This window comes from Electrona antarctica (assembly GCF_951216825.1).
Source record: "Electrona antarctica genome assembly, chromosome: 15".
NCBI lineage: Eukaryota > Metazoa > Chordata > Actinopteri > Myctophiformes > Myctophidae > Electrona > Electrona antarctica.
In genome coordinates, this window is record NC_136796.1 from 23,473,370 (window position 1) to 23,500,984 (window position 27,615).

The 27,615-nt window shown below is 42.2% G+C and overlaps 4 protein-coding genes across 8 annotated transcripts in view; 1 reads left to right on the forward strand and 3 right to left on the reverse strand.

The window, feature by feature from the left end:
• The window catches only part of LOC306937785 (DEP domain-containing mTOR-interacting protein-like), a 92,438-nt gene extending 77,807 nt beyond the window's left edge, over positions 1–14,631 (reverse strand). The window contains exons 1-3 of the mRNA XM_079521736.1: positions 14,424–14,631; positions 14,045–14,115; positions 13,238–13,521 (exon numbers count right to left, since the gene is read on the reverse strand). Of these exons, the coding sequence (XP_079377862.1) occupies positions 13,411–13,521; positions 14,045–14,115; positions 14,424–14,619 (378 nt within the window). The 5' untranslated portion in view covers positions 14,620–14,631 and the 3' untranslated portion in view covers positions 13,238–13,410. The remainder of the gene's footprint in view (positions 1–13,237; positions 13,522–14,044; positions 14,116–14,423) is intronic.
• On the reverse strand, positions 4,715–7,092 carry LOC306937784 (uncharacterized protein). 4 transcript variants are annotated; one of them, XR_013791653.1, is made up of 2 exons: positions 6,525–6,774; positions 4,715–5,693 (listed from the first exon to the last, which is right to left on the reverse strand). XR_013791653.1 is itself a non-coding variant. In XM_079521733.1 (2 exons), exons 1-2 carry the CDS (start codon positions 7,072–7,074, stop codon positions 5,365–5,367), a joined length of 381 nt encoding a protein of 126 aa, XP_079377859.1. In that variant the 5' UTR covers positions 7,075–7,092; the 3' UTR covers positions 4,715–5,364. The 4 variants fall into 4 exon arrangements, 3 of the variants coding, with proteins under 3 accessions (XP_079377859.1, XP_079377861.1, XP_079377860.1); XM_079521733.1 differs by lacking the exon at positions 6,525–6,774 and adding an exon at positions 7,023–7,092; XM_079521735.1 differs by having other exon boundaries at positions 6,696–6,790.
• An 8,556-nt stretch (positions 14,632–23,187) lies between the features above and the next one.
• Positions 23,188–26,469, reverse strand: LOC306937781 (uncharacterized protein). 2 transcript variants are annotated; one of them, XM_079521729.1, is made up of 4 exons: positions 26,374–26,469; positions 24,743–25,042; positions 24,364–24,434; positions 23,188–23,840 (listed from the first exon to the last, which is right to left on the reverse strand). In XM_079521729.1, the coding sequence occupies exons 1-4, from the start codon at positions 26,423–26,425 to the stop codon at positions 23,730–23,732; spliced, it is 534 nt and encodes a 177-aa protein (XP_079377855.1). In that variant the 5' UTR covers positions 26,426–26,469; the 3' UTR covers positions 23,188–23,729. The 2 variants fall into 2 exon arrangements, with proteins under 2 accessions (XP_079377855.1, XP_079377856.1); XM_079521730.1 differs by lacking the exon at positions 26,374–26,469 and adding an exon at positions 26,045–26,142.
• Positions 26,424–27,615, forward strand: part of enpp2l (ectonucleotide pyrophosphatase/phosphodiesterase 2-like) — a gene marked incomplete at both ends in the record, with an annotated part of 57,421 nt that continues 56,229 nt past the window's right edge. The window contains one exon of the mRNA XM_079522018.1: positions 26,424–26,507. Coding sequence (XP_079378144.1) covers positions 26,424–26,507 — 84 coding nt within the window. The remainder of the gene's footprint in view (positions 26,508–27,615) is intronic.

The window sequence follows — 27,615 nt, forward strand, 5'->3', positions numbered from 1 at the left end:
GCATGGTTGCTATGCAGGCTGTATATAGGATGTGACGAGGCGGAGAGACAAAACACCAGCATCATTAATGGATGGATGGAGAGGGCAGAAGTGGGCCAAAGGCAACAACAGTATAGTGGAGTTTTCCACTGGTCAACATGGACCAGTAGACCAGTGATGGACTGCAATTTGTATTTGTGTTTATCAAGCACACTGATAATAATGATGTCTGCATGTGATTGTGATATAAAAGTATGTGTGACAGAGAAATGCACTACAGGAAGGTAAACATATTAGGCATGCTTTCTTTTGAAACCTTTGTTCTGTAACAGGCGCCTGCCTTAAGGACGATCTGTTTACTCAGACTTTGGACAGCGTGTCTGGGAATGCATCACCCCCAAAATATTGTTTTGATTGATTGATTGAAGAATTTATTAACAGATTGAGAATTACAGTACATTTCAAGCACAACTCAATACAAAACTGTTAACTGTGGACGACACCATAAAGCATTACACTTGTTTACAATAGGGTCCACCATTTTCAATTCATCATGACATTTAGAGACGTACAAATATACACTTCTATATAGCCCAAAACAGGAAATCATCATAGAGGAGGTAAAAAGGGTGAGAAAAAAACATATATACAGTGAGGGGGAAAGGGGGTGGGTGGGGGATTCAGATTTTACGGGGGCCAGTTTTGAATTGCAGCCGTCCGTAGGTGCCCTTTGAGAGCGGTTTTGAAGGAGTCAAGGGATTCGCATGTCTTAATGACTGTTGGTAGGTTGTCACTGTCATTATCACCATCGTCAACAATAACAACGTGTTGCTGATGCATTTGGCCTACAAAGATTCAGTACATTCTGTCATCGGGTGAAGAATCCATGTCATTCTTGAGTTCTTACAACATTGCGTTCAGACCGGATTGATCAATGATGCTGTTTTGTTTTCTGATCAGAGATGATGTACTTGTCACATGCTGGTGAAGATCCAGCAAAAACACCAGATCCTCAAGTTCACAACTCATCGTGTTGCTATAGTTTTGGCGAAGACATGTGTTGAGGGAAAATAGGAGGGGACCTACTAGAGAACAGACCCTGTGGGACCCCAGGCAATGAAGTATATTATATAGGCTTTCAGTGTTTTTTTATTGACAAGCTATGGTGAGTTTATAAATGTCATGCATTGTCATGATGCTGCTGCTATTTATTGACCAGGTGAGTCGACAGGCTCAGTGGCTGAGTCAATATGCTAAACAAACTGTGAGAGTTAAAAATAGATGGGGGTTTATATATAGATAAATAAAGCTTTCAAGGTTTCAGTGCTTGTAATTTTCATCCACCTTCTTTGTTTCTATTTAACTCTATACTGTATGTCTGTGTATTTTCCTTCCTTCCTTCCTTCCGTCCGTCCGTCCTTCCGTCCGTCCGTAGAAAAACTAGCGTATAAAACCATGCATGAGGGGGGAAGGGCAGAACACCACCAGCAATCAGCAATCAAACACAAATGTTTGGTCAAACCATGTGGCTCCCATTGGCCTCATTCACACGTACCAAACACCAATAAAGCAATGTTTGGTCGTTTTTTTTTTGCTTTTCCAATGGGAGTCACATGGTTTGACCAAACATTTGTGTTTGATTGCTGATTGCTGGTGGTGTTCTGCCCCCCCCCCATCAAACAAAAATGTTTGGTCAAACCATGTGACTCCCATTGGAAAAACAAAAAAATGACCAAACATTTGATTGATCTGTGTTTGATACGTGTGAATGAGGCCTGAGAATGAATTTGTATTATTGCTATTAAACCTGCTCTGTAAGGGACTGGTGAGACCTGAAAAACCTGAGGAAACGACCCATATGCTTTTAATACTATAAATGGGGGATGTGTTTTAATTTATGTTGGTGGCAATCAGTGACATGGCTTTATTTTATTGACACGTTTCATTTCATCTCTTACACCACAGCACCCTCTTCTGGCCAGACTGTGCTCAGCCCAGGCAGTTATTCCTGTCATTGTGTGTGTGTGTGTGTGTGTGTGTGTGTGTGTGTGTGTGTGTGTGTGTGTGTGTGTGTGTGTGTGTGTGTGTGTGTGTGTGTGTGTGTGTGTGTGTGTGTGTGTGTGTGTGTGTGTGTGTGTGTGTGTGTGTGTGTGTGTGTGTGTGTGTGTGTGTGTGTGTGTGTGTGTGTGTGTGTGTGTGTGTGTGTGTGTGTGTGTGTGTGTGTGTGTGTACGAAAATGAGCCTATATGTTATTTAGTCCGGAGTAACCTTTTGAGGGAACATAAAACATATTGATACATTTGTGTAGGCCTACAGAATACACATGTAAAAGATGTAATTTTAAATGCATTAGGTCTACAGAAACTGGCATGCTGAATTTGGCCCAAATAAGACACCCCTGTAACTCCTAAACTTTCTACTTGTTCTAAATCTGCTGCATGGTGTTTGCTCAGCGTTGTTGTTTGCATTGGTTCATTGTGTGTGTGTGTGTGTGTGTGTGTGTGTGTGTGTGTGTGTGTGTGTGTGTGTGTGTGTGTGTGTGTGTGTGTGTGTGTGTGTGTGTGTGTGTGTGTGTGTGTGTGCGTGCGTGCGTGCGTGCGTGCGTGCGTGCGTGCGCCACACGTATGCATGTGCATATGAATATACAGTATATGTGTCTCAATGTAAACATCAAACATCGTTTTTCTCAGAAGATGGACTGGCGGACTATTATGGAGGCAAAATAACCTTTCTACAACAACATACATTGAAATATTATTTTCAGTGAATAGATGGTGTAGAGTAGACTAGAGGGGTCCCTGAAGGGGTTTTCAGGGGGGCCTCAGCAAAATGATGCATGGCATCAGAATCAGTTTAACCACTCTAACCCAGATCTCACAGATGAGACTGTTGTAGAGCCTCTAGCATCTGAAGTAGTCAATCAGATGTCAAATTCTGAACAGAGAGCAGAGATCTTCAACAGACAGAATTCTGGCTCCTCGTGGAAATCTGTCAGGAGAAACCAGAGCAGAATAATAAATAATAAGCAGTAAAGCCATATTGTTTATTATTACCAACATTTGGAAATAGTTGATCTACAAGCTCACAACGCTATAGTTTTGGCATGTCATTGTTCGAAAAAGTAACCTATATAATAGGGCTTATGTGGTTAAGTAGAATAAGCTGTTTGTACATCGTCACGATTCTTTGAATAGTGGCGATGCAAAGCAGAGATGACCTATTAATGCACTGTTGCATAACTTCAGGCTGCATTTCCCTTTCAATCCCCCCTGTGTCAAATGTGTCTCTACAAGCTTAGAAAGAGCAATAGATTTTGGGGTGAGGGAGTTTTGCCTAAATGGTAATGCTCCAGATTACTCTGTCTGGAATGTTCCAGAATGCCAGGCAGAAATGCTTGGCAAAAAACACAGGGGTGAATTAAGGCCCAAATATGGTTAGAGGGAAGATCATTTGAAGAATTCACCTGTATCAAAAATATTTACCAGTTTAATAAATCCCTTCTTGTTTTGAACTGGAGATGCTCTCAAATCACCACCATAACTCACCGCTCAGTGAGTTACGGACAGTGGACAATTATTACAGTCACACTGCCATAGGCTGTCATTAGCTTCCATAACTCTTATGTGAATATGTTTAGCTAAATAATCTCTTTCAAGTGATCCTAATGTTTAAGTGTGCAGACTGTGGAGTCACACTGTAGAGTCATTTATTATAATAATCTTTATGATAATTAAAGCTCACTTCAACCTCTTTCCCAAGATGCTCACATTGCCATCATGCCATGCCATACTCAAACCTTTAGACCCCGTGACCTGTTGACCTTGTGAACTTCTTTCAGGCTGCCATGGCATCAGGTAATGGTCAACTCATCTCTATTTAACAATGAAGACATCCAAAACAATTAGACATCAAAGCATAAATATACCACCACCTGCTGGTATAATTGCACATTGCCATCTCAGTATTAGGAACTTTTGATAATTATCCCTAACCTGGCATCAGCAGACAAATTAAACATGTGCAAGCAGATTCGTCAGGTTCCCAGGTCGAAATGATCTTGTATTTGAGAATTGACTGAGTGCACATTCCTTTCAAATCTGGTTTGCTGGTGCTTTCAGCCGAGAAGGTGCGTGTAAATCTTATGTTATGCAATTAGGATGCAATTATGCAATATGCAATAATTTACACAATCTATCCGATATAGAATATACTCATTACTCACCAAAAAAACTAAATTGCACGTGCGTGTGCGATTATCTCGTGTGGAGATAATCACTGCCAATATGTTAATACATCGACCGACATCACAGGCTGGCCACAAGAAGTTCTCATGTGGATCCACGTATTTTACACAATGTCCTCATGTTTCCAACTAAGCGCAAGTGCTATATCTCTGCTTTTCAGGAAATTAAAAAACCTAACCTTTAAAACAAAGTAATACAGCCTCATTAAAGTTGGTGTTGTAACTTTATATATTGTCAATTACTTCCATGAGAGGGGGAGAGGTGGTGGAGTTAGTTGCTTTAGCAGACATTTTGAGGGTCCAATGGAGTTAAGATGTTTTGTCCAAAGCACTTTTTACTACTTTCCATTGCTTAAATATTTTCGAAACAACACAGACGTAAAGGGTGTTCAATAGCACTGATTTATGCCGGAAAATCAAAAACCTAAAAAATGGAGTTATGAGGTTTCCTCCCGACAGAAACGATATGCTATAAATGATGTCACGCAAATATCTTAAGCAATTGCTTTAATATGAAACAATCACTAACAAAATCTCACACTACGGGTCACAGATAACTTCTCTTGTACAATAATGGGATTGACAAAGTTAGGGTTACAAGTTTCATTTCTCTTGGGAACACATATGCAAAATTGATTGAAGTCATGATGGCAGTAAGGCAGTTGTGACATTTGTCAACGTAACACAATCATTTCAGTCATTTCAAATTCATATAATTGAATTTAAATATGGTAGTATTAAAAAAACACTATTGCTGGATTCAGTAACATTTACAAACAGTTGCATATTGAACCAAACATGCAACATAATTACCTTCAGTGTGTAACTGTAAAAGCTTTTTAAAAAGTTGATAAAATCTTAAAAAATAAAAGATTCGATCCATAGTCTGTGCTTCAATACAATTGGAACCATAGACTGCCTTGTCTATGGTCACTAAATCATCCTGTACACAGTGGAACTCTACAGAGAACATACTGTAACAGACTCATTAACCCTGAGGTATACAGTACTAATTTGTGCACGGATGTCATGCACTGAAAATAGCCAGTCGACAAGCACATAATGCTTTGCGCTGTGACGCACTGTGAGCTTGCAGCTCAACACAGAATGCAACCACGTATAAATCAGGCATTACTTCAACGTCACAGAGACAATAAGATGTTGTTGTTGGACAGCACAGGGGGAGGGAGCACAGGGGGAGAGGTGGGGTCAGGGAGTATGGCGGGCCCTCTCCTGTTGTACAGTCTCCTAGGACTACTAGTGATCATCTCTTTGGGGAGCATACTACTCATAGCACTGGAGGTGGTAGTGGGGCGTTCATATCCTCTCCTGGTGTACATGTACAGGCTCATACTATCACAGTTGTTCAGCAACGTGACTCCTTCTGTCTGACCTCTGTCTGACCTCTGTCTCTCCCTCTGTCTCTCCCTGTACGTCTTCACAGACACCTCCTTCTCCTTTGATGGAGCAACTGTAGGGGAAAGAGACACAAGACAAGTTTGTGAGTGAGAGTGAAATATCGAGAGTAAGATAAAATGACAGAGCGTACAATCAAACCTCATAACCCTTCAGTCTCAAACACAGGCAGAGATGCTCCGCTACCACCACCAGCACCAGGGTTGGGTACTAACTCAACCAACAGGTTTGTCAGACAAATGGACAGTCCGGAGGCTAGGTGTAAAAGGGATGTAAATCAGACCTACAAGTCTATTGTGAAGCTAATTCAAGGCAGGAAGATTAGGCAAATTATAATTACAATCTCTGATGGTGGAGGAGTTGTTGACTGTGTGAAACCACCATCACTTAGGTCGGGTGATGTAAGAATAAGATCACTGTGGCTAAATAAAGTTTACCGGTAGATACAAAATATATATTATTTAGGCTACTCATCGAGATTAAAGAACTGACAAATTAATGCCACCATCCATCTGGCAAACTATTGACTTAATAGAACCCATTTCTCTTGTGGAAGTTGTGATGATCTGGGAACCACTTGCAAACCATGATTAGTCATATCAAATAAACAAACATTGTTGTACGTTTTGTCAAATCATAGTAGCAGAACAAAACAAATAGTTAGGTGCTGACCGCATGAGATAAAACTTGGAAGGAAAAGAGTAGAGGCCGCACAGCTCGTATAGGCTAATGACCATGCAAGAAACTTTTATTAAACCGACGTTTCAGCAAACAAGGGTTTTGCCTTCTTCAGGGTATCACGCATCAAATCTTGGTAGGAAAATAATATCCTATCTTTACCTCCCTCCCTGAACATTATCTTTCCTACGAGATTATCAAGACTCACATCACCTATCCACCGCCTGGCTGGTCGGCTCAGGCTCACAAACGCATTCACTTCAGTAAAACATTATTGCAATGTAAATGTTGGGGCCACAGCAGGCAGCACCACCCGCAGCGCAGCCCCAATAGTAGGCATATATCAATGATTGCAGTTTAATAATTTAACCACTTTCACCATCCATGCAGGGCGTCCAAAAAGTAAGTGGGCTTAGAAGTGGTTAAAGTAATTGCCAGTCCACTTGTGTTTACATGGGCCCGCGTCACCAAGCTTTCCGCAGTGCCTGAGTGTGGAAAGCCAGGTTTTTCTATTTAGTGAGCAGTGCTCTGATCCGTTCTAGAGCCCGCCTACTGTAGTGTATCCGGTAATTTGCACGCACACATGCACACGCGTTTCGTTTCCAAATCCGCTCCATGTAGCTGCCAAAATATTTGCTCATAGTCTACAACACAGCATCAAACACACCAACTAATTAACAAAAAGGCAAATGCATCCATCACTTACAGTCATAGCATTCAAAGGCCTCGTTCATGGATATCCAATCCGCTAGATTCATGTTAAGCCCTGTAGGGTCGATCTCCTGGCTATCTTCAGCTGAGAAGTCGGAAGATTCAGGTCCCAATGATGAGGTCGCCCAGGTATACTTGATGAAAGTCTGGGTGCTAATATTAAACTCACTCCTTGTTGTCTTCGTTAGCTACAGTAAATGCCCTTTGCTCTGTGGGTTTTATTTATACTGTGAGGATGGCTCTGGCTGAGGACTTTTAATGTGATGGTCTTTATGCAAATTAAAGACGACTATTGTTCTAGCAACTCACAACACTGGGGGTGGGGGGCACTTTAACAGGTACAGTGAATGAGAGAGTAGGCCAAGTCGATACTGAGCTGGTATCGACTGCTGGAAATTGAAATGGCTACTGTAGTCCACAGTAGCTATTTAACTAAGAATAACTTTCCACAGTCTGTGGAAAGTTATTATTTTATTATAACTTTGGGATCTTCATAAACAATATGGTTTGGAAAAGTCCACAATGATTTCAATCGAATATGAAATGAAATAAAACTGTGCCGCTGGTGTAGTGGTATCATGCAAGATTGAAGATTCCCATTCTTGCGACCTGGGTTCGATTCCCGGGTGAGGCACAGGTTTTGTCAAGTCATGTGGTTTCTTGGGCTTAAAATGTTTTACATTTTAGCAGACCTTCTATTGAACTGCACCTTCTTTGGAAAACTGCTAACAGTATTTAAGCTAAGTATTCAATCAAACTAATCTAATATAATCACGTCAAGTCATTCCCATACAATGGTATACAAATAAACATATATTATCTAGATGGGATATATGAATATCGGAAGTTGTCCCTTCTGTTTTTCATTTTAAAACGCATGTAGTGTGAGTTCAATTGTCTGTTGAGTACGACCCCAATTTGAATTTATCCAGCAATTCTCCCCAGAGTAGGCCAATAGGCCACCGCCTCCATAGTGGTGGTACAACTAATATGATATGTGTTAGCTCTGGTCCATAGCTCTAATGCCGTCACATTTAGAGCTACAGTATGTTACTGTCGACTTCCGGGGCTCGCATAAATGCAGACCAGCCTCTCCTCTGTAGCGAAAATAATGTTTTGAGCCCCCCACCACACGTATAAATGCACTTTTTGGCCAGAAAGGGATTTTATTTCACCCAAGGAAAAAAATCTTCTCTATGAGGGTTTTCTCTTGGCAATATCGGTAGAGGGCGCAGTGGAGTAACTACTTTTTTTTACACGGTTTCACACAGTCCAACTCCTCCTCCACCCTCAGAGATTGTAATTATAATTTGGCATCTTCCTGCCTTGAATTAGCTTCACAATAGACTTGTAGGTCTGATTTACATCCCTTTTACACCTAGCCTCCTGACTGTCCATTTGTCTGACAAACCTGTTGGTTGAGTTAGTACCCAACCCTGGTGCTGGTGGTGTAAAAAACAAAATCCCTTTCTGGCCAAAAAGTGCAGAAAAAAAGACAGACACATGACTGCTGCAAACAACTTAGGAACTGTGAGAAATTCTCTATATACTCATGTTTGAATACTCAATAGACCATATGCACACGTCATCTTTCCACAAGTTAATGGCAAGGTGGAAACTAGCCGCAATTTGCCACTGACCGCCCATACATGCAAACAGACACAAAGTCCTGTCTAAATGTATTAAATTATGTCAAACTCACCACCATGTACGAAAAGCTTGAATGATCCTTTTACTATCTGCAAAGTGTTTGTTTCATAAATATCCACCGTAGACATGTTATGAGCTACTTCATGTCAAGAAATTCCTTGCAGGTGATTTTTTTCCCCAAGTGTTGCATGGAGTTTGGAAGCACTCGCTTTCAGTAAAGCAACATCACGCTGCCTCCTGCATTATGTGCAAATTCAAAACGCTCATAACATGTCTACCATGGATTTGTATGAAACAAACACTAGAAAGAGGATAATTAAAGCTTTTTGTACAGCTGCAATGTTGGTGAGTTTGACATAATTGAATACAATTAGATAGGACTTTGGATGTATGGGCGGTCAATGGAAAATTGTGGCTAGTCGGATCATTTGAACGGCTCTTTGAAAGGAACGATGGGATCCGGTTCACAGTAGGGAGCCGTTCCTTTGTAGAGGAGGAGGGGGGCAGTCCCCCCCCAGGCACTGGGGGGGGACACTGGGGAGACACTGGGGAGGCACTGGGGAGTGGGGAGTCACTAGGGAGGCCCTGGGCAGATATTGGGGAGGCACTGGGGGGACACTGGGCAGACAGTTTTTTTTGTTTTGCCACCCCCCCCCCGTCGTTCAAAAGAGCCAGTCTTTTGAACGACTCTTTGCAAGGAACGGATCCCAGAGATCCGGCTCCCTTCAAAGAGCCATAAATCCCATCTCTAGTATTCTGAACATTTTGAGCATCTCAGAACATCTGTAGCTCCAACGTTTTAGAAGATAGAGGCATGTTTTAAGTGGCGGTTATTTTAAAAAGGGCGTGGTCATTTTGGGGTATTTCGCCCCAGATAGAGAATTTCTCACAGTTCCTAAGTTGTTCGCAGGGGTCATATTAGCCTAGAACAGTTGAGATAGTTTCCACTAAATGAATTGCATACATATCTTAGCCAGGTCCTGGAGTATAAGGGACATAGAGGACTTGAGCTCAGCCACAAACCTTGGAGCCCCCCTCCCCCTTATTTTTTCTCGCCCATTTGAGTCAGAAGAGGTGATAATCCCTGTGTTCAGATGATCTGACCACAGTACATTTGTTGTGGTTTTCTTGGACCCAAGGGTTAGACCTACCCACAGTCAATTACACTCATTCATTATAACAAACTATGTCAACGGCCTAATATTACAATCCATAACCGATCATGTCATCATGAGTTGTGAACTGAGTCATCTGACTTTTGCTTCCTTTGTGCCAAAACAAAGTATAAAATAGGGTGATCTTTTTGAAGAAGAAAAAAACATAAGATGAAATTTGGAGATACAGTGTGATGTAAGCAGTATGCTGTTTTATTACATGCTGCAGAGAGAATGGTATACACAAAATCAAATCCACAGCGGCCTTACCAGCTGTCCGTGGTCCCATCGTTCCTCGCCTCTAACAAACGGTTCACCTCATGAGCGCTGTCTCAATAGTGTCCTGGTAAAGTCAAACGTCTGATGCTTTGCAGTGTCAACTGTCAATTCAGTTGTTCTGCACTTAGTCATCTAGTCAGTCAAATCAATCGTCAGCACATACACTGACATATCAGTACAGCATGTCAGTGAAGCTGTCACTTTTCCACCCATACAGTATGTTGATCGACCAGGTAGCCAGCCACACCGTCAGACAGTGAGTCAGCCAGAAGGTCAGCCCACCAGCCCACCATCCGCCAGGCGGTCAGGCAGTATCACAGCCCTGCAGCCTCGGTAGAGTACAGTCCAGCCCACACATTTATATAAGCCAAGGAGATGACTTCTGGGAGAGCTCCGTCTTCTGGCTAGTTCAACGTCTGTGTAGATAATTCTGCAGTTGGGGTACAAAAAGAACCCTGCTGGTGTATGTGAGCTAAATATTAAACCATTAAACAAACAAATGGACTCTTAGGGGGAGGGAGTAGGAAGGCAGGGAGGAGTGAAGGGCAGAACTGGTAAATAATTTCAAATATTCTAAGGGTCTGTTTTGGAACAACACATTTGTGCAGTAAAGCATTATTCACTGTATTAATAACACTTTTGAAACAAGATGTGTTGTTGATAACACAGAAACATATCAACATCTCAAATGTATGCTGTCTCAGGTTTTAGCCTATTTGGTTTACTTTTATTTATTTTATTGCAAATAAGTGTGTACCTTATGAGCAAAACTCAACTCACCTTATAAATAGTACTAATTCGAAATGCCCCACTCTACACCAACAAAACCGCTGCACAATATTGCCACAGACGAAAAACAGTCTAAGTCCACACTATTTATCCATAATGTATAAATGATAGATAAGGGGTCAGGACAACGAGGCCTTTTCGTGGAGGGGTCAGAATGAAATTTGGACTTAGACTGTTTTTCGTCTGTGGTACTCGCCTTAGCTGATTCTGAACCCAAGCAGCCCACATTCCATCTTTTATGCTATGGTAATGCCGCTCACACCTGCGCACAAATGCTTCACACATACTTGCCCTGACCAGGTAGAGATCAATGGCAATGCAAATAGAATCACAATCAGTACAGCTCATCACTAGAGGAAAGGTCATGGAGTCACTCAAACGGTTAGGGTTCATTCTCCAGGATGCAGAAGGTCCACAGTAAATTCCATGGCGATCCAACCAGTACTTGTCACGCTATATTGTTTGAGACCAAAGTGGTGGATGGACCCGCCAACGAACAGAAGAACGGATGGAGCGACAAACGGACTGACCAACCGACATTTTCATCCTTAGAGCCCTAGAGCCTAGCAGATCTAGGGCTCTAAGGCACTAAAAACTATATATAACTAAGGCACTCAATTCTATATTGAGACAGTAGGGAAATGAGAGTATAGGCTCTAGTTCTGGGATTTGAACGCAAGCCAGCAGGTTAACCACATGACACCTAGCGTCCCCATTCTGGGGTAAACATTCTGTGAAAAAAGCAGATCTACAAGTTCACAATGTGTCGCAATGTGACATGTGAGCTTGTGGATCTTCTATTTTCTGTGAAGAAAGGGGGAAAAAAAGCAACGAATCGTTTAGAGTTTAAGCTGTTTTTAATGGAGGTGTTAATGCATGTGTCTCAACCCCTGCATCTTCTTGGGGAAGAGAACCAGGGGGCTTATATATCTGTGAAGTTAACCTGAAAAGGAAAAGTAACACAGCCGTAACAACCGAATAGCATGGTTGCTATGCAGGCTGTATATAGGATGTGACGAGGCGGAGAGACAAAACACCAGCATCATTAATGGATGGATGGAGAGGGCAGAAGTGGGCCAAAGGCAACAACAGTATAGTGGAGTTTTCCACTGGTCAACATGGACCAGTAGACCAGTGATGGACTGCAATTTGTATTTGTGTTTATCAAGCACACTGATAATAATGATGTCTGCATGTGATTGTGATATAAAAGTATGTGTGACAGAGAAATGCACTACAGGAAGGTAAACATATTAGGCATGCTTTCTTTTGAAACCTTTGTTCTGTAACAGGCGCCTTAAGGACGATCTGTTTACTCAGACTTTGGACAGCGTGTCTGGGAATGCATCACCCCCAAAATATTGTTTTGATTGATTGATTGAAGAATTTATTAACAGATTGAGAATTACAGTACATTTCAAGCACAACTCAATACAAAACTGTTAACTGTGGACGACACCATAAAGCATTACACTTGTTTACAATAGGGTCCACCATTTTCAATTCATCATGACATTTAGAGACGTACAAATATACACTTCTATATAGCCCAAAACAGGAAATCCTCATAGAGGAGGTAAAAAGGGGGAGAAAAAAACATATATACAGTGAGGGGGAAAGGGGGTGGGTGGGGGATTCAGATTTTACGGGGGCCAGTTTTTAATTGCAGCCGTCCGTAGGTGCCCTTTGAGAGCGGTTTTGAAGGAGTCAAGGGATTCGCATGTCTTAATGACTGTTGGTAGGTTGTCACTGTCATTATCACCATCGTCAACAATAACAACGTGTTGCTGATGCATTTGGCCTACAAAGATTCAGTACATTCTGTCATCGGGTGAAGAATCCATGTCATTCTTGAGTTCTTACAACATTGCGTTCAGACCGGACTGATCAATGATGCTGTTTTGTTTTCTGATCAGAGATGATGTACTTGTCACATGCTGGTGAAGATCCAGCAAAAACACCAGATCCTCAAGTTCACAACTCATCGTGTTGCTATAGTTTTGGCGAAGACATGTGTAGAGGGAAAATAGGAGGGGACCTACTAGAGAACAGACCCTGTGGGACCCCAGGCAATGAAGTATATTATATAGGCTTTCAGTGGTTGTTTATTGACAAGCTATGGTGAGTTTATAAATGTCATGCATTGTCATGATGCTGCTGCTATTTATTGACCAGGTGAGTCGACAGGCTCAGTGGCTGAGTCAATATGCTAAACAAACTGTGAGAGTTAAAAATAGATGGGGGTTTATATATAGATGAGAAATACAGCTCTAATAAATAAAGCTTTCAAGGTTTCAGTGCTTGTAATTTTCATCCACCTTCTTTGTTTCTATTTAACTCTATACTGTATGTCTGCGTATTTTCCTTCCTTCCTTCCTTCCGTCCGTCCGTCCTTCCGTCCGTCCGTCCGTCCGTCCGTCCGTCCGTAGAAAAACTAGCGTATAAAACCATGCATGAGGGGGGAGGGGCAGAACACCACCAGCAATCAGCAATCAAACACAAATGTTTTGGTCAAACCATGTTTGACCAAACAGCAGCAGGCCCATGAGGCTCCACGGTCTGGATGTGACAAGGTCTGTTTCCTCTCACCACGAACCCCCAGCCTAGCACGTCGCCCTCGATCTATGCAAAGGCAAAACAACAACCATTTTATTTTCAAGTGACAAGTTGACAACAATAGTAGCAGACAATGAGACATGGGATACTTTAGGATTTTATCGATTCCAGTTCCTTAACGATTGCCTTTTAACGGTCAGGTTCCTTAACCGTTCCCTTTAACGATTCTTATAGGGAGTTCCAAATGGACCCTAACAGCTATGTTACTCTGAGAGTACAAATGAAACCAAATGGACCCTTATGGGTTTGTACTTTGTACACTCTCAAGAGTTATGGTGGTCCTTGAAATTACAGTTTGAGAATCACCGTAGTCTAATTGTATAGCAGACATGAAGTCCATATTCCAGCTCTGACAGTGTGATAAAAGCGATCCCAGAAACGGTTCCCAAGTGACAGAACCGATTCCGGTTCCTCAATGTTGGATCCGATTCCGGATCCCAACCCTAGTGGTGTGTGAAAGCTACTGTATGATAAATTGTAAGTTCAGGATTGTCAAATGATTGTGAAATATATATTAAATAGTACGTACTGTGAAAGTTTTCTTGACGTAGGCTGCCCCTGGTTGCTGTAGTTCCTCCTTACTCACTGTTTTCTTCAGAACTGCAAAATAAAACATGCATCAGTGACAATGTTATTTTGTTTTGCATGCTTGCAATGATCAAGATCACAGCACAATATATTATACCTGTATGTATGTTGGACCAAAATAGTTCATGTGTTTGTTTTATCAAAACATCAGTAGTCTTAACTCAGTGGTCTACTATTCTAGGAGCCTCCAATCTCAGGATCGGGATCTGGCCCATAAATCTGGTATTGGTTTGGCTCTAATTGGAAAATGGAGAGCTCAGATACCATGCTGCAGATACTGGTATACAAACACTGCTATCAAAATAGAGTTATTTCCTTACCTGATCTGGGGTTGGACAGCACAGGGGGAGGGAGCACAGGGGGAGAGGTGGGGTCGGGGAGTATGGCGGGCCCTCTCCTGTTGTACAGTCTCCTAGGACTACTAGTGATCATCTCTTTGGGGAGCATACTACTCATAGCACTGGAGGTGGTAGTGGGGCGTTCATATCCTCTCCTGGTGTACATGTACAGGCTCATACTATCACAGTTGTTCAGCAACGTGACTCCTTTTGTCTGACCTCTGTCTGACCTCTGTCTCTCCCTCTGTCTCTCCCTGTACGTCTTCACAGACACCTCCTCCTTTGATGGAGCAACTGTAGGGGAAAGAGACACAAGACAAGTTTGTGAGTGAGAGTGAAATATCGAGAGTAAGATAAAATGACAGAGCGTACAATCAAACCTCATAACCCTTCAGTCTCAAACACAGGCAGAGATGCTCCGCTACCACCACCAGCACCAGGGTTGGGTACTAACTCAACCAACAGGTTTGTCAGACAAATGGACAGTCCGGAGGCTAGGTGTAAAAGGGATGTAAATCAGACCTACAAGTCTATTGTGAAGCTAATTCAAGGCAGGAAGATTAGGCAAATTATAATTACAATCTCTGAGGGTGGAGGAGTTGTTGACTGTGTGAAACCACCATCACTTAGGTCGGGTGATGTAAAAAATAAGATCACTGTGGCTAAATAAAGTTTACCGGTAGATACAAAATATATATTATTTAGGCTACTCATCGAGATTAAAGAACTGACAAATTAATGCCACCATCCATCTGGCAAACTATTGACTTAATAGAACCCATTTCTCTTGTGGAAGTTGTTTTGATCTGGGAACCACTTGCAAACCATGATTAGTCATATCAAATAAACAAACATTGTTGTACGTTTTGTCAAATCATAGTAGCAGAACAAAACAAATAGTTAGGTGCTGACCGCAGGAGATAAAACTTGGAAGGAAAAGAGTAGAGGCCGCACAGCTCGTATAGGCTAATGACCATGCAAGAAACTTTTATTAAACCGACGTTTCGGCAAACAAGGGTTTTGCCTTCTTCAGGGTATCGCATCAAATCTTGGTAGGAAAATAATATCCTATCTTTACCTCCCTCCCTGAACATTATCTTTCCTACGAGATTATCAAGACTCACATCACCTATCCACCGCCTGGCTGGTCGGCTCAGGCTCACAAACGCATTCACTTCAGTAAAACATTATTGCAATGTAAATGTTGTGGCCACAGCAGGCAGCACCACCCGCAGCGCAGCCCCAATAGTAGGCATATATCAATGATTGCAGTTTAATAATTTAACCACTTTCACCATCCATGCAGGGCGTCCAAAAAGTAAGTGGGCTTAGAAGTGGTTAAAGTAATTGCCAGTCCACTTGTGTTTACATGGGCCCGCGTCACCAAGCTTTCCGCAGTGCCTGAGTGTGGAAAGCCAGGTTTTTCTATTTAGTGAGCAGTGCTCTGATCCGTTCTAGAGCCCGCCTACTGTAGTGTATCCGGTAATTTGCAAGCACACATGCACACGCGTTTCGTTTCCAAATCCGCTCCATGTAGCTGCCAAAATATTTGCTCATAGTCTACAACACAGCATCAAACACACCAACTAATTAACAAAAAGGCAAAAATGCATCCATCACTTACAGTCATAGCATTCAAAGGCCTCGTTCATGGATATCCAATCCGCTAGATTCATGTTAAGCCCTGTAGGGTCGATCTCCTGGCTATCTTCAGCTGAGAAGTCGGAAGATTCAGGTCCCAATGATGAGGTCGCCCAGGTATACTTGATGAAAGTCTGGGTGCTAATATTAAACTCACTCCTTGTTGTCTTCCTTAGCTACAGTAAATGCCCTTTGCTCTGTGGGTTTTATTTATACTGTGAGGATGGCTCTGGTGGAGGACTTTTAATGTGATGGTCTTTATGCAAATTAAAGACGACTATTGTTCTAGCAACTCACAACACTGGGGGTGGGGGGCACTTTAACAGGTACAGTGAATGAGAGAGTAGGCCAAGTCGATACTGAGCTGGTATCGACTGCTGGAAATTGAAATGGCTACTGTAGTCCACAGTAGCTATTTAACTAAGAATAACTTTCCACAGTCTGTGGAAAGTTATTATTTTATTATAACTTTGGGATCTTCATAAACAATATGGTTTGGAAAAGTCCACAATGATTTCAATCGAATATGAAATGAAATAAAACTGTGCCGCTGGTGTAGTGGTATCATGCAAGATTGAAGATTCCCATTCTTGCGACCTGGGTTCGATTCCCGGGTGAGGCACAGGTTTTGTCAAGTCATGTGGTTTCTTGGGCTTAAAATGTTTTACATTTTAGCAGACCTTCTATTGAACTGCACCTTCTTTGGAAAACTGCTAACAGTATTTAAGCTAAGTATTCAATCAAACTAATCTAATATAATCACGTCAAGTCATTCCCATACAATGGTATACAAATAAACATATATTATCTAGATGGGATATATGAATATCGGAAGTTGTCCCTTCTGTTTTTCATTTTAAAACGCATGTAGTGTGAGTTCAATTGTCTGTTGAGTACGACCCCAATTTGAATTTATCCAGCAATTCTCCCCAGAGTAGGCCAATAGGCCACCGCCTCCATAGTGGTGGTACAACTAATGTGTTAATGAGTCAGGAGCGTCTGGGTAGGCTCCAGACAGCGTCTGGAGCACTGGGTAGGCCTGTCTGGCACGGCCCTGTCCTGGTTTTCCTCCTACCTAACAAACAGAAGCTATTTTGTCAATCTAGCTGAGTTTGACTCAGACAAACACAACATCGGTTCTGGTATTCCACAGGGCTCGATTCTTGGTCCTCTGTTATTCTCCCTGTACATACTGCCATTGGGAGAACTCATTACCAATCACGGAGTCAATTTTCATTTCTATGCTGATGATACCCAACTATATCTTTCTGTAGCTCCAGATGATCTCTGTGCCTTAGACCCGCTGTTGACCTGTCTGTCTAGCATTAAATGCTGGATGAGTGAGAACTTTCTCAAGCTAAATGAGGATAAGACAGAAGTTCTCATAATCGGTTCTAGTGAGCAGAAAGAATCGATAAAAAGCAGACTTGGCAACCTGACTGTAGAAAGTAACAGTACAGTAAAGAACTTGGGGATCACTATTGATTCTGAACTGAATTTTAATTCACACATTAATCATGTTACCAAGATTGCCTTTTTTCATCTTAGAAATATTGCACGAATCAGAGCCTGTTTGTCACTGGACGATGCAAAAACGCTAATCCACGCCTTTGTTTTTTCTCGGCTTGATTACTGCAATGCACTTTTTTCTGGATTGCCTAAGAAATCAACTGACAGATTACAACTTGTCCAAAATGCAGCAGCCAGAGTCTTAACTAGAACTAAGATGAGAGAACATATTACTCCAGTCTTGGCCTCATTGCACTGGCTTCCGGTTGTTTTTAGGATTGATTTTAAAATTCTTTTACTTGTTTATAAAGCTCTCAATGGTCTCGCACCTTCCTACCTACATGACTGCCTGCCGAAATATGTCCCAAACCGCCCCCTAAGGTCTTCCACTGCTGGCCTGCTCGCTTTGCCTAAAAAAATGGCAACTAAAAAATACGGGGAAGCAGCTTTTTGCTTCTACGGGCCGACGGCGTGGAACAAACTCCCACTGTACCTTCGACAGGCAGCCTCTGTAGACATTTTAAAGCTCAGCTCAAGACCCACTTTTACACCCTTGCTTTTAATTGATTTATTTGTCTTTTTAAAAAAAAATGTTATTCATGTCCTCACTGTATTGTTTATGCCCTGCCTTTCTTTTCTTTTTTGTGTAAAGCACTTTGAGCTGCATTTCATGTCATGAAAGGTGCTATACAAATAAAGTTTTATTATTATTTATTATTATTATGTGTTAGCTCTGGTCCATAGCTCTAATGCCGTCACATTTAGAGCTACAGTATGTTACTGTCTCTGTAGCGAAAATAATGTTTTGAGCCCCCCACCACACGTATAAATGCACTTTTTGCCCAGAAAGGGTTTTTATTTCACCCAAGGAAAAAAATCTTCTCTATGAGGGTTTTCTCTTGGCAATATCGGTAGAGGGCGCAGTGGAGTAACTACTTTTTTTACACGGTTTCACACAGTCCAACTCCTCCTCCACCCTCAGAGATTGTAATTATAATTTTGCATCTTCCTGCCTTGAATTAGCTTCACAATAGACTTGTAGGTCTGATTTACATCCCTTTTACACCTAGCCTCCTGACTGTCCATTTGTCTGACAAACCTGTTGGTTGAGTTAGTACCCAACCCTGGTGCTGGTGGTGTAAAACATGACTGTTGCAAACAATTTAGGAACTGTGAGAAATTCTCTATATACACTGTTTGAATACTCAATAGACCATATGCACACGTCATCTTTCCACAAGTTAATGGCAAGGTGGAAACTAGCCGCAATTTGCCACTGACCGCCCATACATGCAAACAGACACAAAGTCCTGTCTAATTGTATTAAATTATGTCAAACTCACCACCATGTACGAAAAGCTTGAATGATCCTTTTACTATCTGCAAAGTGTTTGTTTCATAAATATCCACCGTAGACATGTTATGAGCTACTTCATGTCAAGAAATTCCTTGCAGGTGATTTTTTTCCCCAAGTGTTGCATGGAGTTTGGAAGCACTCGCTTTCAGTAAAGCAACATCACGCTGCCTCCTGCATTATGTGCAAATTCAAAACGCTCATAACATGTCTACCATGGATTTGTATGAAACAAACACTAGAAAGAGGATAATTAAAGCTTTTTGTACAGCTGCAATGTTGGTGAGTTTGACATAATTGAATACAATTAGATAGGACTTTGGATGTATGGGCGGTCAATGGAAAATTGTGGCTAGTTTTCTCCCTGCCATTAACTTATGGAAAGATGACCGCCGTGTGCATGGTCTATTGAGTATTCAAACATGAGTATTCTGTAGAGATGTGACGTTCGTGAACGAGTCGGATCATTTGAACGGCTCTTTGAAAGGAACGATGGGATCCGGTTCACAGTAGGGAGCCGTTCCTTTGTAGAGGAGGAGGGGGGCAGTCCCCCCCCAGGCACTGGGGGGGGACACTGGGGAGACACTGGGGAGGCACTGGGGAGTGGGGAGTCACTAGGGAGGCCCTGGGCAGATATTGGGGAGGCACTGGGGGGACACTGGGCAGACAGTTTTTTTTGTTTTGCCACCCCCCCCCCGTCGTTCAAAAGAGCCAGTCTTTTGAACGACTCTTTGCAAGGAACGGATCCCAGAGATCCGGCTCCCTTCAAAGAGCCATAAATCCCATCTCTAGTATTCTGAACATTTTGAGCATCTCAGAACATCTGTAGCTCCAACGTTTTAGAAGATAGAGGCATGTTTTAAGTGGCGGTTATTTTAAAAAGGGCGTGGTCATTTTGGGGTATTTCGCCCCAGATAGAGAATTTCTCACAGTTCCTAAGTTGTTCGCAGGGGTCATATTAGCCTAGAACAGTTGAGATAGTTTCCACTAAATGAATTGCATACATATCTTAGCCAGGTCCTGGAGTATAAGGGACATAGAGGACTTGAGCTCAGCCACAAACCTTGGAGCCCCCCTCCCCCTTATTTTTTCTCGCCCATTTGAGTCAGAAAAGGTGATAATCCCTGTTTTCAGATGATCTGACCACAGTACATTTGTTGTGGTTTTCTTGGACCCAAGGGTTAGACCTACCCACAGTCAATTACACTCATTCATTATAACAAACTATGTCAACGGCCTAATATTACAATCCATAACCGATCATGTCATCATGAGTTGTGAACTGAGTCATCTGACTTTTGCTTCCTTTGTGCCAAAACAAAGTATAAAATAGGGTGATCTTTTTGAAGAAGAAAAAAACATAAGATGAAATTTGGAGATACAGTGTGATGTAAGCAGTATGCTGTTTTATTACATGCTGCAGAGAGAATGGTATACACAAAATCAAATCCACAGCGGCCTTACCAGCTGTCCGTGGTCCCATCGTTCCTCGCCTCTAACAAACGGTTCACCTCATGAGCGCTGTCTCAATAGTGTCCTGGTAAAGTCAAACGTCTGATGCTTTGCAGTGTCAACTGTCAATTCAGTTGTTCTGCACACATCTAGTCAGTCAAATCAATCGTCAGCACATACACTGACATATCAGTACAGCATGTCAGTGAAGCTGTCACTTTTCCACCCATACAGTATGTTGATCGACCAGGTAGCCAGCCACACCGTCACACCGTGAGTCAGCCAGAAGGTCAGTCATTCAGCCAATCAGCCCACCAGCCCACCATCCGCCAGGCGGTCAGGCAGTATCACAGCCCTGCAGCCTCGGTAGAGTACAGTCCAGCCCACACATTTATATAAGCCAAGGAGATGACTTCTGGGAGAGCTCCGTCTTCTGGCTAGTTCAACGTCTGTGCAGATAATTCTGCAGTTGGGGTACAAAAAGAACCCTGCTGGTGTATGTGAGCTAAATATTAAACCATTAAACAAACAAATGGACTCTTAGGGGGAGGGAGTAGGAAGGCAGGGAGGAGTGAAAGGCAGAACTGGTAAATAATTTCAAATATTCTAAGGGTCTGTTTTGGAACAACACATTTGTGCAGTAAAGCATTATTCACTGTATTAATAACACTTTTGAAACAAGATGTGTTGTTGATAACACAGAAACATATCAACATCTCAAATGTATGCTGTCTCAGGTTTTAGCCTATTTGGTTTACTTTTATTTATTTTATTGCAAATAAGTGTGTACCTTATGAGCAAAACTCAACTCACCTTATAAATAGTACTAATTCGAAATGCCCCACTCTACACCAACAAAACCGCTGCACAATAATGCCACAGACGAAAAACAGTCTAAGTCCACACTATTTATCCATAATGTATAAATGATAGATAAGGGGTCAGGACAACGAGGCCTTTTCGTGGAGGGGTCAGAATGAAATTTGGATTTAGACTGTTTTTCGTCTGTGGTACTCGTCTTAGCTGATTCTGAGCCCAAGCAGCCCACATTCCATCTTTTATGCTATGGTAATGCCGCTCACACCTGCGCACAAATGCTTCACACATACTTGCCCTGACCAGGTAGAGATCAATGGCAATGCAAATAGAATCACAATCAGTACAGCTCATCACTAGAGGAAAGGTCATGGAGTCACTCAAACGGTTAGGGTTCATTCTCCAGGATGCAGAAGGTCCACAGTAAATTCCATGGCGATCCAACCAGTACTTGTCACGCTATATTGTTTGAGACCAAAGTGGTGGATGGACCCGCCAACGAACAGAAGAACGGATGGAGCGACAAACGGACTGACCAACCGACATTTTCATCCTTAGAGCCCTAGAGCCTAGCAGATCTAGGGCTCTAAGGCACTAAAAACTATATATAACTAAGGCACTCAATTCTATATTGAGACAGTAGGGAAATGAGAGTATAGGCTCTAGTACTGGGATTTGAACGCAAGCCAGCAGGTTAACCACATGACACCTAGCGTCCCCATTCTGGGGTAAACATTCTGTGAAAAAAGCAGATCTACAAGTTCACAATGTGTCGCAATGTGACATGTGAGCTTGTGGATCTTCTATTTTCTGTGAAGAAAGGGGGAAAAAAAGCAACGAATCGTTTAGAGTTTAAGCTGTTTTTAATGGAGGTGTTAATGCATGTGTCTCAACCCCTGCATCTTCTTGGGGAAGAGAACCAGGGGGCTTATATATCTGTGAAGTTAACCTGAAAAGGAAAAGTAACACAGCCGTAACAACCGAATAGCATGGTTGCTATGCAGGCTGTATATAGGATGTGACGAGGCGGAGAGACAAAACACCAGCATCATTAATGGATGGATGGAGAGGGCAGAAGTGGGCCAAAGGCAACAACAGTATAGTGGAGTTTTCCACTGGTCAACATGGACCAGTAGACCAGTGATGGACTGCAATTTGTATTTGTGTTTATCAAGCACACTGATAATAATGATGTCTGCATGTGATTGTGATATAAAAGTATGTGTGACAGAGAAATGCACTACAGGAAGGTAAACATATTAGGCATGCTTTCTTTTGAAACCTTTGTTCTGTAACAGGCGCCTTAAGGACGATCTGTTTACTCAGACTTTGGACAGCGTGTCTGGGAATGCATCACCCCCAAAATATTGTTTTGATTGATTGATTGAAGAATTTATTAACAGATTGAGAATTACAGTACATTTCAAGCACAACTCAATACAAAACTGTTAACTGTGGACGACACCTAAAGCATTACACTTGTTTACAATAGGGTCCACCATTTTCAATTCATCATGACATTTAGAGACGTACAAATATACACTTCTATATAGCCCAAAACAGGAAATCCTCATAGAGGAGGTAAAAAGGGGGAGAAAAAAACATATATACAGTGAGGGGGAAAGGGGGTGGGTGGGGGATTCAGATTTTACGGGGGCCAGTTTTTAATTGCAGCCGTCCGTAGGTGGCCTTTGAGAGCGGTTTTGAAGGAGTCAAGGGATTCGCATGTCTTAATGACTGTTGGTAGGTTGTCACTGTCATTATCACCATCGTCAACAATAACAACGTGTTGCTGATGCATTTGGCCTACAAAGATTCAGTACATTCTGTCATCGGGTGAAGAATCCATGTCATTCTTGAGTTCTTACAACATTGCGTTCAGACCGGACTGATCAATGATGCTGTTTTGTTTTCTGATCAGAGATGATGTACTTGTCACATGCTGGTGAAGATCCAGCAAAAACACCAGATCCTCAAGTTCACAACTCATCGTGTTGCTATAGTTTTGGCGAAGACATGTGTAGAGGGAAAATAGGAGGGGACCTACTAGAGAACAGACCCTGTGGGACCCCAGGCAATGAAGTATATTATATAGGCTTTCAGTGGTTGTTTATTGACAAGCTATGGTGAGTTTATAAATGTCATGCATTGTCATGATGCTGCTGCTATTTATTGACCAGGTGAGTCGACAGGCTCAGTGGCTGAGTCAATATGCTAAACAAACTGTGAGAGTTAAAAATAGATGGGGGTTTATATATAGATGAGAAATACAGCTCTAATAAATAAAGCTTTCAAGGTTTCAGTGCTTGTAATTTTCATCCACCTTCTTTGTTTCTATTTAACTCTATACTGTATGTCTGCGTATTTTCCTTCCTTCCTTCCTTCCGTCCGTCCGTCCTTCCGTCCGTCCGTCCGTCCGTCCGTCCGTCCGTAGAAAAACTAGCGTATAAAACCATGCATGAGGGGGGAGGGGCAGAACACCACCAGCAATCAGCAATCAAACACAAATGTTTTGGTCAAACCATGTTTGACCAAACAGCAGCAGGCCCATGAGGCTCCACGGTCTGGATGTGACAAGGTCTGTTTCCTCTCACCACGAACCCCCAGCCTAGCACGTCGCCCTCGATCTATGCAAAGGCAAAACAACAACCATTTTATTTTCAAGTGACAAGTTGACAACAATAGTAGCAGACAATGAGACATGGGATACTTTAGGATTTTATCGATTCCAGTTCCTTAACGATTGCCTTTTAACGGTCAGGTTCCTTAACCGTTCCCTTTAACGATTCTTATAGGGAGTTCCAAATGGACCCTAACAGCTATGTTACTCTGAGAGTACAAATGAAACCAAATGGACCCTTATGGGTTTGTACTTTGTACACTCTCAAGAGTTATGGTGGTCCTTGAAATTACAGTTTGAGAATCACCGTAGTCTAATTGTATAGCAGACATGAAGTCCATATTCCAGCTCTGACAGTGTGATAAAAGCGATCCCAGAAACGGTTCCCAAGTGACAGAACCGATTCCGGTTCCTCAATGTTGGATCCGATTCCGGATCCCAACCCTAGTGGTGTGTGAAAGCTACTGTATGATAAATTGTAAGTTCAGGATTGTCAAATGATTGTGAAATATATATTAAATAGTACGTACTGTGAAAGTTTTCTTGACGTAGGCTGCCCCTGGTTGCTGTAGTTCCTCCTTACTCACTGTTTTCTTCAGAACTGCAAAATAAAACATGCATCAGTGACAATGTTATTTTGTTTTGCATGCTTGCAATGATCAAGATCACAGCACAATATATTATACCTGTATGTATGTTGGACCAAAATAGTTCATGTGTTTGTTTTATCAAAACATCAGTAGTCTTAACTCAGTGGTCTACTATTCTAGGAGCCTCCAATCTCAGGATCGGGATCTGGCCCATAAATCTGGTATTGGTTTGGCTCTAATTGGAAAATGGAGAGCTCAGATACCATGCTGCAGATACTGGTATACAAACACTGCTATCAAAATAGAGTTATTTCCTTACCTGATCTGGGGTTGGACAGCACAGGGGGAGGGAGCACAGGGGGAGAGGTGGGGTCGGGGAGTATGGCGGGCCCTCTCCTGTTGTACAGTCTCCTAGGACTACTAGTGATCATCTCTTTGGGGAGCATACTACTCATAGCACTGGAGGTGGTAGTGGGGCGTTCATATCCTCTCCTGGTGTACATGTACAGGCTCATACTATCACAGTTGTTCAGCAATGTGACTCCTTTAGACCTCTGTCTCTCCCTCTGTCTCTCCCTGTACGTCTTCACAGACACCTCCTCCTCCTTTGATGGAGCAACTGTAGGGGAAAGAGACACAAGACAAGTTTGTGAGTGAGAGTGAAATATCGAGAGTAAGATAAAATGACAGAGCGTACAATCAAACCTCATAACCCTTCAGTCTCAAACACAGGCAGAGATGCTCCGCTACCACCACCAGCACCAGGGTTGGGTACTAACTCAACCAACAGGTTTGTCAGACAAATGGACAGTCCGGAGGCTAGGTGTAAAAGGGATGTAAATCAGACCTACAAGTCTATTGTGAAGCTAATTCAAGGCAGGAAGATTAGGCAAATTATAATTACAATCTCTGAGGGTGGAGGAGTTGTTGACTGTGTGAAACCACCATCACTTAGGTCGGGTGATGTAAAAAATAAGATCACTGTGGCTAAATAAAGTTTACCGGTAGATACAAAATATATATTATTTAGGCTACTCATCGAGATTAAAGAACTGACAAATTAATGCCACCATCCATCTGGCAAACTATTGACTTAATAGAACCCATTTCTCTTGTGGAAGTTGTTTTGATCTGGGGAACCACTTGCAAACCATGATTAGTCATATCAAATAAACAAACATTGTTGTACGTTTTGTCAAATCATAGTAGCAGAACAAAACAAATAGTTAGGTGCTGACCGCAGGAGATAAAACTTGGAAGGAAAAGAGTAGAGGCCGCACAGCTCGTATAGGCTAATGACCATGCAAGAAACTTTTATTAAACCGACGTTTCGGCAAACAAGGGTTTTGCCTTCTTCAGGGTATCGCATCAAATCTTGGTAGGAAAATAATATCCTATCTTTACCTCCCTCCCTGAACATTATCTTTCCTACGAGATTATCAAGACTCACATCACCTATCCACCGCCTGGCTGGTCGGCTCAGGCTCACAAACGCATTCACTTCAGTAAAACATTATTGCAATGTAAATGTTGTGGCCACAGCAGGCAGCACCACCCGCAGCGCAGCCCCAATAGTAGGCATATATCAATGATTGCAGTTTAATAATTTAACCACTTTCACCATCCATGCAGGGCGTCCAAAAAGTAAGTGGGCTTAGAAGTGGTTAAAGTAATTGCCAGTCCACTTGTGTTTACATGGGCCCGCGTCACCAAGCTTTCCGCAGTGCCTGAGTGTGGAAAGCCAGGTTTTTCTATTTAGTGAGCAGTGCTCTGATCCGTTCTAGAGCCCGCCTACTGTAGTGTATCCGGTAATTTGCAAGCACACATGCACACGCGTTTCGTTTCCAAATCCGCTCCATGTAGCTGCCAAAATATTTGCTCATAGTCTACAACACAGCATCAAACACACCAACTAATTAACAAAAAGGCAAAAATGCATCCATCACTTACAGTCATAGCATTCAAAGGCCTCGTTCATGGATATCCAATCCGCTAGATTCATGTTAAGCCCTGTAGGGTCGATCTCCTGGCTATCTTCAGCTGAGAAGTCGGAAGATTCAGGTCCCAATGATGAGGTCGCCCAGGTATACTTGATGAAAGTCTGGGTGCTAATATTAAACTCACTCCTTGTTGTCTTCCTTAGCTACAGTAAATACCCTTTGCTCTGTGGGTTTTATTTATACTGTGAGGATGGCTCTGGTGGAGGACTTTTAATGTGATGGTCTTTATGCAAATTAAAGACGACTATTGTTCTAGCAACTCACAACACTGGGGGTGGGGGGCACTTTAACAGGTACAGTGAATGAGAGAGTAGGCCAAGTCGATACTGAGCTGGTATCGACTGCTGGAAATTGAAATGGCTACTGTAGTCCACAGTAGCTATTTAACTAAGAATAACTTTCCACAGTCTGTGGAAAGTTATTATTTTATTATAACTTTGGGATCTTCATAAACAATATGGTTTGGAAAAGTCCACAATGATTTCAATCGAATATGAAATGAAATAAAACTGTGCCGCTGGTGTAGTGGTATCATGCAAGATTGAAGATTCCCATTCTTGCGACCTGGGTTCGATTCCCGGGTGAGGCACAGGTTTTGTCAAGTCATGTGGTTTCTTGGGCTTAAAATGTTTTACATTTTAGCAGACCTTCTATTGAACTGCACCTTCTTTGGAAAACTGCTAACAGTATTTAAGCTAAGTATTCAATCAAACTAATCTAATATAATCACGTCAAGTCATTCCCATACAATGGTATACAAATAAACATATATTATCTAGATGGGATATATGAATATCGGAAGTTGTCCCTTCTGTTTTTCATTTTAAAACGCATGTAGTGTGAGTTCAATTGTCTGTTGAGTACGACCCCAATTTGAATTTATCCAGCAATTCTCCCCAGAGTAGGCCAATAGGCCACCGCCTGTTAATGAGTCAGGAGCGTCTGGGTAGGCTCCAGACAGCGTCTGGAGCACTGGGTAGGCCTGTCTGGCACGGCCCTGTCCTGGTTTTCCTCCTACCTAACAAACAGAAGCTATTTTGTCAATCTAGCTGAGTTTGACTCAGACAAACACAACATCGGTTCTGGTATTCCACAGGGCTCGATTCTTGGTCCTCTGTTATTCTCCCTGTACATACTGCCATTGGGAGAACTCATTACCAATCACGGAGTCAATTTTCATTTCTATGCTGAT